We start from the raw sequence: 12,100 nt of genomic DNA, 5'->3' as shown, positions 1-12,100 counted from the left end.
TGTTTTTGAAAACTTTGACAGGATTCCCATAACTATTTGTGTCCTCGTCGGGTATATACCATCTCATGCAAGCGAAGTAGTGTGTGAGATGATCATTTCCCAGCTTAATTGAATGGCGAAAGTAATACTGTGCAATGCCAGCAGACACACAGAATGTTTCTTTCAGGACTTGACCATTATTTGCGGGCCAGGATGCTAAAATTTGGCCTGAACGTATCCCTCTTGGTTGCAATTTAGACCCGAAGGTGGTAGACCAAATCTTTATAGAGCCGTACTTGTGTATGCTTTCCCCGAGATCACTTGGTACAATATCTATGTTTGCGTACATGACTTGGTAAACTGATTTTAGCACAGTCAAATCATCCGCGTCCAAGTGAACTAGTTTATAACATGAAGGTGTGGTTACACCTGAATAATTTCTCCAGTTTATGCCATCTAGTGACGCAGTTGACGCAATGTTATTAAACTCGTGACCTGTGGACCAGTCTGATGGGGACATTTCTTCACCCTCGTTGCTTCCCAAACTTGTTGGTAAACACAAATGCAGAAACTCATCTTGATACATTGTGGGTAGCGTCATATCTTTCAAATACCTTGACATTAGAAATTGCCTCATGAGTTGTAGTTCCACAGATCTTTTGTTTGTCTGTGTGCTGCCCAAAATACCATTGAAGCGTTCGAAACTAAAGCACCAAAAACTCGTAACCGGTCCATGGTCAAGTATAACCTCTTTCAAATGGTTATGCAGATGCATATTTGGTGTAACGACATGCTTGCCGTACAAATTTTCGACTGACTTGCAGAACTTCAGGATCAAACCGTCGGCAATGTTCAGGTCGGTTTTGGAAATAGCCGACTGGCAGAAGTATTTACAAGCTAAAACAAACGTTTGCCAGCATCTGAAATGATCCTCCGGTAAGATACCTTTAAGGCAATAAATAGAGTATATTAGTGTCCAATTTTTCCATTGTTCAGCCGTATATGAACCCGAATTACTGGTTATTCGGGTTGGGAGCCTACCGATGTCACCAGGTACTTCTAATGATTTGATTCTGTCCTCGATGTCTCTCAGTTGACTCAGGGAAAATAATTTCATGTCGTTCCATAGTTGGAACATCTTTTTCGCTGTCCCAAGAAAAAGATTGTGCATCGGATCAACGGTGCAAAATCTTATAACGTCGAAGTAGTCAAGATCAAGTAGGATGCTATAGTGCGTGATACCGCTTTTTTGACCCAGCAAATTTCGCTGGGCTTTTGTTTTGCACTTAGCAATTTTGACAGCTTGTCGACGATGGTCTTCATTAGTACGGGACCTCCACAGATTTCGATCAAATCCGGAATAATCCCTTTTTTCCCCAAAGCCACCAGGAAATTGTTTTAAACAACGCGAGCATCCAAATACTGCTGAGTGACTCTTAAATCCACAGATCTTTCGAGTTGCAGGAACGTCAGAGGAAACACACATAACTGCAGCACGGAACATTAAAGCAAATCTGCTTAGAGAAGACTTCAAACGAACGCCCTTCCACAAGGCCTTAAGTTCATCCACCGCTGGCTCCAAGAACTCGTTCAGATCTTTAGGTTCACGATCAAGTGAAGGAACAACGCCAATGACAATTATGTTTTCCCATTTAAAACGTTCAGCTCTAGGTAAATTTAAAGTTGCCAAATAAAATACCCCAACTGAGTAATCTTTCCGACGTGTCATTGGTTGAAAGAAGTCAAAGTTTAACATAAAGCCATAATTCCGGGGCTTCTTCAGGAAATCTGCTCCACCAACGGTTTGAAACTCCTTCCATAAATTCCCGTCATATACATCGGCAAGTATTTGTTCCCCCACCTCTCTTTTCCTCCATAACTCGCAATTCGAGGCGAAGTTTTGCCGCTGGACAAATTTTTCGAGCTCTTCGATAATGCTATTGGTGCAATAATATTTGATTGGGTAAAAACACGATTTACCGTTTTGAAGAGTAACTCGCGTGACAATAGTAGCATTACAATTCACTTTCCTCCCTCTGGAAAAATAAGTGTTGCTACACGTTTTGGCAACTTGTCGATTGTTCACCATCGTAAGGCAGGAATCGTATTTATACAGCTTCGTACACTTGGGGCAAACCACAAACTTGTTAAAGTTATCTCTATCAAAATTCAGGAATTGTCTGACGAGGTAGAGTGATCCAGGGAAGCTCAATATTATCTTCTCAAAAACTTCATTTGAGATTTCTATGCCCAGAACCTTGAGCCATGAGACGAGGAACCGGAGCAACCAAGCCATTCCATTATCACTCAGATGGCAAGTCGCTTGCCAGATAAGCAGAAAATAAACAAACCAAAATATCAGTGAATTCACTTTCTGTAATGGTGTCTGCCGGCGCTGAAACTCGGGAAGCGGCGGGGCACTTTCTATGTCTCTGGACAACATCTCGGGTAGTACCCCGTTCCAGATTTCTTCGGACTCGCAATCGGAACTTGACTTCTCGTCACTTTGGTGATCATCACTGTTGCTGCTACCCGGGTCTTCAATTTCATCGTCATTTGAAGGGGAAGCTGTATCATTTTGGTTGTCGTCTTCGGACTGAAACGAGTACAGAATGACGAAAACAGTGATCAAACCGCGGCTCCTGATCAGTAACTCCGAATTTATATATTTAAAACAATTAAATGGAAGTGATTGTTAATTACTGACTTAACTGGAAGGGGGTTCAAATCAAGTTTTAAGGTCATTTTGGCTACTACAGACATCTACGCCATCGGTCCCCGGAAAGATTCATTTAGCCCCGGCGGAGGGGAGGTTAGGGGGGGGGGGTGGGACTTGCATATGAAAGGGGTGGGATGCTCGTCACCTCGCTTAGGGGTGTAAATTTCGGGTTTTGGTCTCACTTAGGATGTTCAAGGCAAAACGCCATCATTTGTAGCCTATATGTAGCCGTGAAGGTCTCGTTTAGGGTTTCGATCGAGGGAAGAAATATAAAAATATATATTTAACATGTTTTAAATATGGTCTCTTTTAGGGGTCAAAAAAATCCTGAGCCACGCCATGATTGGTCTCCTTGAGGGGTTTAATTCAAAATTTCCGACGAGCATCCTCACCCTTTCATGTGCGAAGTCCCCCCCCCCCCCCCCCTCCGGCATTAAGGTTCCATCCGAACGTTTCTGAGATCTTCTCGTTACTTCTCTGCCCTCCTCAGTGATTTATGAGTCAAACAACTTTGTATTCTAGATAGTTCATTCTGAATTGATTCAAAACGAACGCCCCCATAGTCTTCATGCTGCAAAGACAAATTTTACTAAACAATGTGGAACTGGGAGGTGGATGATGTCGCTCGCTTTATTCAATTCGTTGCCGGGGAAACAAACAATAAAATACAATAAAAGCCTTGCCCGGGCCGGATGTTTTCTGCCTACCACGCATATTTCAGGACGGTGGATACTAAATACAAAGACAAAGACCACAAAGGTCTTTTCCCCGAATCAAGATCAGTCAAGACTGAGTGGAAAAAGGGATCTCATACATGCTGATATTTTAGTGTTTTGCGTTTTAGTACTAAAATCAAGTTTTTAACCTTGGCTTGGTGGCAGTGGGAAAAATGTTTCGTGTATTTTAGTCGTGTGCTTGATGGCGTGCCACGTGCACATTTCAAACAGTACATTAATTACCTGCACAGAGTTTGGTCCTTCCTGAGTGGAATTTCCAGGCACTGATTGCTCATCAAGGTTTCTTTCTGTAGGTTTCAAAAGGAGGCATTTTTTTGGAGAGTTAACACACTCGCTAAAACGCGAAGATGCTTCAAACATGTCCAGGAGATCTAAACGAATCTAAAATTACTAACCTTCATCGTCTGAAGAGCTTGATGTTCCAGAATCTAAATCGCAAGACTCTACTGTAGATTGCCTGGTGCTATCGGATAAAACTGAGTACCTTTTCCTTTCGTGTCTTTCGTAGGTCGAACGCGATACGACATTATCACAATGAGCGCAATAAACGTAACCTTTAGCTTCATCGAGCGCGAACGCCGGGTCCATAATTCTCTATCGGAAGTCACGAGCTGTGAAGTTTAGTGGGACAATATCTGCTTTGTTTAAGGTTTACTAAAAGTTAATTAAAGATTGATTAAAGTTCAACTATGTTTACCAACTTTCATGTTCTAATTTAAGATGTCAAAAGAGATTATACGGATTTTAGTTTACTTTAACTCTTCCTTAAAGGTACAAAACCTTAAGGTCCGTTTTGGAAATAAAAAAAAGATTGCTTAATGGTAACCTAAATGTTTTAGTTTTTAAAGTTTAACTTAAGGTTAATTAAAGACCGATTAAAGTTTCATTGAACCTTTATGAAGTTTACTGTCACATTAAAGACAACGAAAGATTAAGAACAGCTTTCAGGTTCCTTTAATTATTTCTTAAAGTCACCAAAATTTGTGTTTTTGTCCTGTGAATTATTACGCAGCATTAGCCATGAAGCGCGACAATGACTATTGGTAATCCTTTTTGATGGACTGATAGTCCATCGTAGGTTACTCCCCCCCGGGGGGGGGGGAAGACTGCCATATAAAAAGGAGTTGAAAATTAACTTTATGAGTACAAGGTATTCAAAGCAATCGTCTTTAACGCTATTAAAAAATTACGAATGTGCCATTTAATGTGTTGTTTTAGAATTTGTGCCTCTTAGCGCTAAAAATGTCAAGCTACAATCACAAAGAAGGATCATGGTACCTCTTTGGGATACTTTTCAAAATTTCCGACGAACAACTCCCGTTCCCGAAGAGAGTAACCCCCCCCCCCCTCCCCCCCAGCATCCTGTCACGTTGCCCCAACAATTCGCGGGAAGTATCTATACACATGGATGAAGAGAGGCACTGTGAGAGTAAAGTGTCTTTCTAAAGAACACAACACGGTGACCTCAGACAGTACCAGGGCATAGTGAGCTTTGCGGTATCTTTTTAAACGAGTCGGTATCACCTCTTACTAATTAGCGGTCTCATGACGTAAGTCATGTAAGGTGTTGTCTTCCTGGGAGGGGCCTAGTTAGTTAACCCTGTAAAAGATGAAATCTGCCGCTAAAACGCCACATCAGTCAATTTGGGATGAGGGAAGAGTAGGTGACCACTTCTTGCTTGTTTTCCAAGATCAATTTTCAATTTCCTTGTTATCTCAATTTATACTTTTTAAGGTCTACGTGCTTGAAAATCAGTTGCTTATCAGCGTTTGTTATTGACGCATTTTGCTGGCTAAAAAAGCGGCGAAGGTAAACGAAAGCGGTGAAATTAGAGGTCTTCGCGGCTCCCTTGAAAATGAAAGGGTGTTACCTCGTATTGAGTAACACAATTATGGCGTAGTAATTTAAGGTGTTGTGTTTGTAGGAGTGGCCTAATTACAAAGATTCCGCCAAGGAGCTCGCGGTCTATAAAAGAGGAGTTACAGTGACCCTCATCATTCTGAAGATCATTCTGATCCTGAATCCATCAAAAAAACCTGAAAATGGAGATACTAAGGAAATTAAAGCAGCGTGTTTTCCAGAAAAAAAGCGAGGCCTCATCGCAAAAGAAGGTCACAGCAAAAGGCAAGGAAAGCGAAATGAAGGCACTGGCACGTCCGACACTGGTTGACAAACACCGTCGGTCCAGCGAGTCCGATGTTATTGCAAAGAGACAGCAAGAGCGCAAAGAACAACACAAGCAGTTACCTGACAGAGCAACATTCAGAAGCCGACATCAGACCATGTCCTGTAACAGCTACTTTGCAGCTGAAGACGCAGCTACCAAACCCTACATGAAAAACCGAGTGTTGACTGAAAATGCCAAAGATTTAAGCCCAGAACAGTTGCTCGCCCTAGAGATGGACATCTTCAAGCCTTTGGATTTCTACGAAATCTTGTTCGACAGAATGAAAGCTAAAGGCAATGCCGAGGCCGACCGAGGAAGAAGTTCATGATCACTGAAAATTATGGAGACGATTAGAGCAATTGACTTCGCTCTGACTAAAATCTCTCGATTATTTGACGGATTATTTGTCAGCGAATTGAACATTCGTTGTAAACTTTGGATGAACGTTTAGTTGTTTTATTGTGGGCAAACATTTCTAGTAGGAGCATGATTGAGAATTGTTGTTCTGGTATGTTTATAGTGGTCAATGCTCAAATAGAGACAGAAAGCAATAGATTTGTATACATTCAGTTTTTAAGAGACCTTATCTAGCCGAAATTAATAACATCCATTTGTGTAGAAGATAACGTTTGTGCTTAAACAAAGCTCGATCTGTTTAAATGTGTATACAATTAAAATATGATCACGAGTGGTTAACACTAATTGTAGTTGATGGCCCGAATTCTCCTGCAACACATTCCTATTCTAAGAAACTCGACCTAGCACGCTTTGCCGCGTCCCGCGACTAGAAGCAGCTTTTTGTTTTTCTTCGTCTAGCGTGAAGCAAAAGTAATCGCGAAAGAGAAAATAGCTGCGCGCCCTACACGTTACTCTCCGAGAACTAAGAAAGAAACTGGCTGCTTGTCAGATTTTCTGTTATCTTAATATAATTACTACCAATGGTGGACCTACGAGATAAAAAAAGGAACTTCGACACTTAACGCTCAGGTTGCACAATCCGAGTTTGTTGCGCAATATTAGTCTGAAGACGTCTTGGTCGTTTTTCGTACTAGTGGTTCTGGGCTCAATTGAGCGAAGGGTGGTGATCATCATTCGCAGAATCAATATTCAGTGAATTGGTCTAACGAAAAAACTACGTTATTCCGTTGTTAGCGACCGATGGATACCATTATTCAGCTTTTGAGCAACTGACCCCAGTACCTTTAGTAATCACGACCGTGAAGACATTAGGCTGAGGGTGGAAGATGACTGACATGTCAGGCCAAGCTAATGAAGAAACGCGAGATGTGCGAGACTGGACACGCGGGAGAGTAGGCGCGCGGATGACTGGGCACGTGGGAGACTGTGCGCGCGGGAGACTGGGTGCAAAATTCATTAAAGAAAAGTCACATTAGGCTATATCGTCCATCGTACCTGTGAAGACTTTTTTACTTTTACTGCTGCAGCTATATGGCGTCAGGGTTGCTTCTTGCGAGGCAAAGCAATACTTTTGTGTCATGGTTTCCGTGCTGCAACAACTAGCTACAACTAAACAATAAGACAATGAATTACTTGATGTTTATCCAACTTTGAAAAGAGTACGAGACCAAAATTTAAGTGACATCAGATAGTAAAGCCATTGTGAGCGAGCTTTTTGTGGTTTTTCAAGGAATCCTGTTTACGTCGCTGTCACAAGTGGATTCCGTCCTTTTGAAAGGCCGTGGAATGACAATATGTTCTCTTTGCACTTTTGTACAAGTGGGCAAGAACCTATGCAGTCCCCAGTAAATCTGATAGCAGTCCTTCTCACCGTGTCAACAATTGCAATGTTTTCGTTGCTTCGGCTATTTAACCTGAGTGACCCTGAGTGTCTGGACAAAGAAACTTTCGAGTATGTAGTTTACGAGCTAAATGATCTCGACTATCGTTGAGCTTCTGAGTTGTGTAACAACCTAACCTGAAAGAATAACAAATACCACCGTCTGTTGTTATAAATTTTTCGAGGAGACAGTTGGGTTTGATTGATAGTGTTAGTTGACAGGTATGGAGCTTTTATTATATATATATTGACAATCAAGCAAATATCAGGTTGAACTTGGCCATTCCTGTGTAACCAAACATTATTTTATTTTTAAGTGTTCTTAGTCTATGAATCAGATCCCGTCCACACTACACCGGAGAAATTTCAAAACGCAGCTTTATTTGCATAGGTAATCATACGGTTTCGAGTTCAATTTGGAATTAATTTGCACGGGAAGACGTGCAGCAAAATAACAGCTCTGGCACAAGTAAACTCTTCTGTTGACAGCCCGGGTTGACAGATGGTCGTTGGATGACATCCATAAATAGAAGTCATACTCTCCGTGCAGCTTTTAAACCAACACAAAACGTTTAGTTCTAACTTGCAAGAACATTTAATCAGAATAATAACCGATATTTCTTTGTTTTTTCCTCATCTATGGACAACTACTAATTCAAATTAATTATTTAGCCTCCGAACATGAAAACAACTCTTCGAAACGCCTAGCTGAGACCGGACGTTTTTATCTCCAGCAGTTTCTAAATAATCACTCCTAATTTCCTTCTGCCTCAAGCTGATATCGACGTGCTCTGTATGTCAAAAATTTATTTTGGTTGCGAGGGGGATTAAAATAAATTGAGGTCTATTATTTACCCCCCAAACTTCGCAGCCAAGGTGGAATTAAATAAAGAAATTAAAAAGCAACCCAAGAAATTAACTCAAAGGGAGCCCGACTATACATAATATAAAAGAACAACGTAAGTGAAGTTTTTGGTAAATGTAATGCGAAATATTTTATTTTTAAAAACGAAGATTTCACGTTCAATCTGCTCAGTTACCCGCTTTCATCTGATAAAACATATGGGTTAAGGGACTCTTTTGTGATGATAATGATTATTGGCATAATTATTCAGATGTCACCAACTGACTGGTGTTCTTGTAAAGTTCCGCTTTTGGAAACACCTTGAGCTCAGATATCTATTTTCCGTATTGGCTGCCATTTCTTCCGTAGCTTCCTAAGGTAAGTATCACTGATGGTTTTTTTCTTTTTACTTAGTTCGTCCCCAGTCGATGTTCCCAGAATGAAGCGTAAGGTTCAAGCAACAATTATCACATTAAGTTAAAATTTGTATAAAACACCGACTTCTGCATCACAAACAAACAACCACCAAACCCGTTGTATATTCTGTCGCACAGCTGCCAAAGGTTTTTTTTTTTTTTGCTGGAACAAGGTTTTTGTGGTAATTTGGCTGATTCCTTCGTGTCCAATTCTGTGATTTATCCATACCTACCTGAATGGTAGAAAGTCAAGGGATATTCATAAAACGGAAAAACGGATTTTTGCGAGAAGACTAATGCATATTTTCACATTAGCGTTTGATATGTGCGAAGTAAAGAAACTGGCATCTGCTCTCTCTAAACTGTTTAGATATTGCGTATTTAAATTAAGTTCGTGATGTTTAAGCAAAACTCGCAAGGGCCGTTAGAATCGCTATACCACGAGCAATAACCTTTTTTTTTATATATGTTTGCTTATCGTCTATTGTTTCAGTTTTCATGTCATTCTGGAAATTTGTAGATCAATTACTTATGTTCCACGAATATCCTACTTAAATAAAGGACAAAAAAAAAGCAGTTTGTCTTACAGTAACGGGTCTAACGGGGCAAAGACGCGCTTAACTTAAGACGCCGGGTTATTACAAATATAGGTTGCGGTTTGCCTGAGTTTACAATTAAGGGAATCTTGGCTGAAAAGCAGTTCAAGTTCCAGAGTATACCTAATGATTCCTTTTAACTGATCCTGGGGCTTTAAGTTGATATCTCTGTAAGTGGTTCGAATACGAGGTGTTTGGTTTTCAGTTTAAATCATCTGGGCGTCGCCATGTTTATTTTATGGTAATTTATGACGTCATTGCACGGTAAGAGATCTCAATATGGAGTCTGCAGAAGAAGATTTCTCGTTGGAACCGAATATAATTAAAGCTTCACCTGGAATGTGAGTTATAAACGATTGGAAGCACTTTTATATTTCTAGATTCACTCAATGCTGTCTTTGAAAAATGTCCAGCTGCGCATTGACGTCATAACCTCCAATCAAGCTGTGCAAAAATAAACATATTATCTCATATCCCATAAGCGCCAAGGGAATAGTTTTTTAAAAAGAACGCCCCCAAAATATAGGAAACTAAAATAAAATGAAATGAAAACGCCCCAAAACATTACTCGTGCGCTTACCATATTAATAGGCCATTGTTGAATTGTTCATATACCTTGAAGGCTGAGCCAGTGAAAACTCTTGAATTGCATCATCCGGCCAATTATCCAGCAGACCACGGCAGAATTTCCATTCCTTGTCTCTTTCCACTTGAACGAGGTTAGTTTACAAATTGTTGTTTTGTTTTTATTCAGGTTAGATGATGTTCCACCATGTCCGGCTCAGCAGGCGTTGCTATAACAACAGTACTCTCCATATTCGTTATTTTAGGTATCGTGGGAAACTCTCTGGTGTGTGCGATCATAAAAAAGAATCGAGATATGAGGTATTCGGAGAAAATCACGTTGTGTATACTTTATTAAAGGTATTCAGTGGGAGCATGCTCAAACAACTGAGGATAGATTTAATAAAACTTTTGAAACAAAAGAAAAGTACCTGGTGGATATCGAAAAACCTTTGACATTTTTTGACTTTGGGTTTGTGAACAGATAAGACAGGTTTTGGTCGATTGATTGTTTGCTTGCTTGCTTGCTTGCTTGCTTGCTTGCTTGATTGATTGATTGATTCTATTGACTGATTGATCCTTCAATGGATGGATTGGTTGGTGGATTGGTTGATCGATCGATCATGATTCTCATACCGCATGATTCGCATACTTATTATGTAGACTTCATATACCATTCAGGCGTTTAAATCTGTTAAAATTATCGGAAGTATTTATAACACCGTTTCGAGCTTCTCTTACCCAGGAATGCCCGATCGATTACTATGCGTATATATCATGTTATCTATATTCCACAGGATTCCCATTAATTATCTTCTCGTGAACTTGGCTGTTGCTGATATCTTGTATGTGACGTTTATCTCCCCAAATGTGTTCATTATCCAATTTTCCTTCACCAACCTTCCGGACGGAGTGACTGGTACAGTTTTATGTAAATTTTTTATAACCGGAACCTTGGCATGGGTTGGAGCAGCCTCGTCAATACTCACCTTGGCTGTGGTCGCCGTCGAGCGATATTATGCAGTGGTTTATCCTCTTGGTGACAAAGAAAAAATAACCATGGATAATTTGAAAGTTAGTCTAACTGACATTTTTTTATTATTGGTTCGGCTATATAGTGTTTATTTGACTTATAAAAAAAAACGTTTTAGTTAATTCTTACCGCATGATTAGACATGAGCCGGTGAGTATTTTGAACTAATAGTATCCGTTTTGATGTCCCATCATTGACTAGTATGGGAATTTAGTTAAACATTTGACACCATTCTTGTAAGACTCCTCCCAATGTTCTTGTAAGACCGTCGTAACATTCGTCTCCAATCTTGTAGTTGCTGGCATTCACTCTGCACACGTTCTATGTTAGATTATGTATTGCAAACAGTTAGTTATAGCCAGCCATCTTTATGCCATTTTCAGTCAATATCAAGAGGTTCACGTTTCACTATTTTAGGTGATAATTCCTGCTGTTTGGATGTTGTCAATATTTATCAATATTCCGCCGTTCCTGATATGGCACTTTGACGAGGAAAGAGACTCGTGTGTGTATATTTACCCTGAGGAGTGGATGGCTGTGGGTTATAATTTGTTGTGGGATGCCTTGGCATTTCTTCCTCTTGTACTGATGGTTGTGTCCTACTCCAGAGTTGTATACACTTTGTGGTTCAAGCAGAATTACGACTTTCAAAACAACCAACATCAAACGGTAAGTACTTTTAACTTTTAAAAACCGTTATTTAACAAGTATAAGATTCAAACCCAGGCATTCGTGGCCACGTACGTGGTGTATGTAAGGTTAAAACAATAAATTTTCCTTTTTAGCGATCCAAATATTTCTATTGAGAGCTTTTCACTTATTAATTATTTGGTTTATTATTGGTGGAGTCTTCTGAGAAGACCATTCGGTCCGAGACATGTCTAAAACTTATTTAAAAGTTACTATGTAATTACTTATTACTTATTACTAAGCACATTTATTTTTTTTTTATTTTATTGAATTGAAATGTTGCCTTCGCCCCCAAAAAATTACATCTTTTCATTTACCAACACTTAGGGCGTGATCAGGGTACGGAAGCGCGTCACCTTGATGGTAGTAGCTGTCAGTGCCATCTTTGGAATCTGTTGGGGCACAAGTTCAGTTGCCTACACCTTGAGGGCTTTTGACCCTAGCAGCGTTGGTCCCGTCCCGATCGCCATCGCTAACACAATGGTCTTGTTCAATGCTGCTATCAATCCCTTTGTGTATGCACTGTTGAATAAGCAATTCAGAGAGAAGATGAAAA

At 40.1% G+C, this 12,100-nt stretch overlaps 2 protein-coding genes and 1 pseudogene across 2 annotated transcripts in view; 1 reads left to right on the top strand and 2 right to left on the bottom strand.

The window, feature by feature from the left end:
• LOC145489067 (adenosine receptor A3-like) overlaps positions 1 to 12,100 on the bottom strand; it is a 252,168-nt gene that overhangs the window by 166,873 nt on the left and 73,195 nt on the right. The gene's annotated exons all lie outside the window — the stretch shown is intronic.
• On the bottom strand, positions 196 to 4,409 carry LOC145489497 (uncharacterized; annotated as a pseudogene).
• Positions 8,360 to 12,100, top strand: part of LOC145489065 (pyroglutamylated RF-amide peptide receptor-like) — a 5,989-nt gene continuing 2,248 nt past the window's right edge. Inside the window, exons 1-5 of the mRNA XM_081467968.1 lie at positions 8,360 to 8,623; positions 10,012 to 10,142; positions 10,619 to 10,895; positions 11,272 to 11,523; positions 11,872 to 12,100. The exon at positions 11,872 to 12,100 is cut by the window's right edge and continues 2,248 nt beyond it. Of these exons, the coding sequence (XP_081324094.1) occupies positions 10,030 to 10,142; positions 10,619 to 10,895; positions 11,272 to 11,523; positions 11,872 to 12,100 (871 nt within the window). The 5' untranslated portion in view covers positions 8,360 to 8,623; positions 10,012 to 10,029. The remainder of the gene's footprint in view (positions 8,624 to 10,011; positions 10,143 to 10,618; positions 10,896 to 11,271; positions 11,524 to 11,871) is intronic.

This window comes from Orbicella franksi, chromosome 6, assembly GCF_964199315.1.
Source record: "Orbicella franksi chromosome 6, jaOrbFran1.1, whole genome shotgun sequence".
Taxonomy (NCBI): domain Eukaryota; kingdom Metazoa; phylum Cnidaria; class Anthozoa; order Scleractinia; family Merulinidae; genus Orbicella; species Orbicella franksi.
This window is presented reverse-complemented; position numbering and strand designations above follow the sequence as displayed.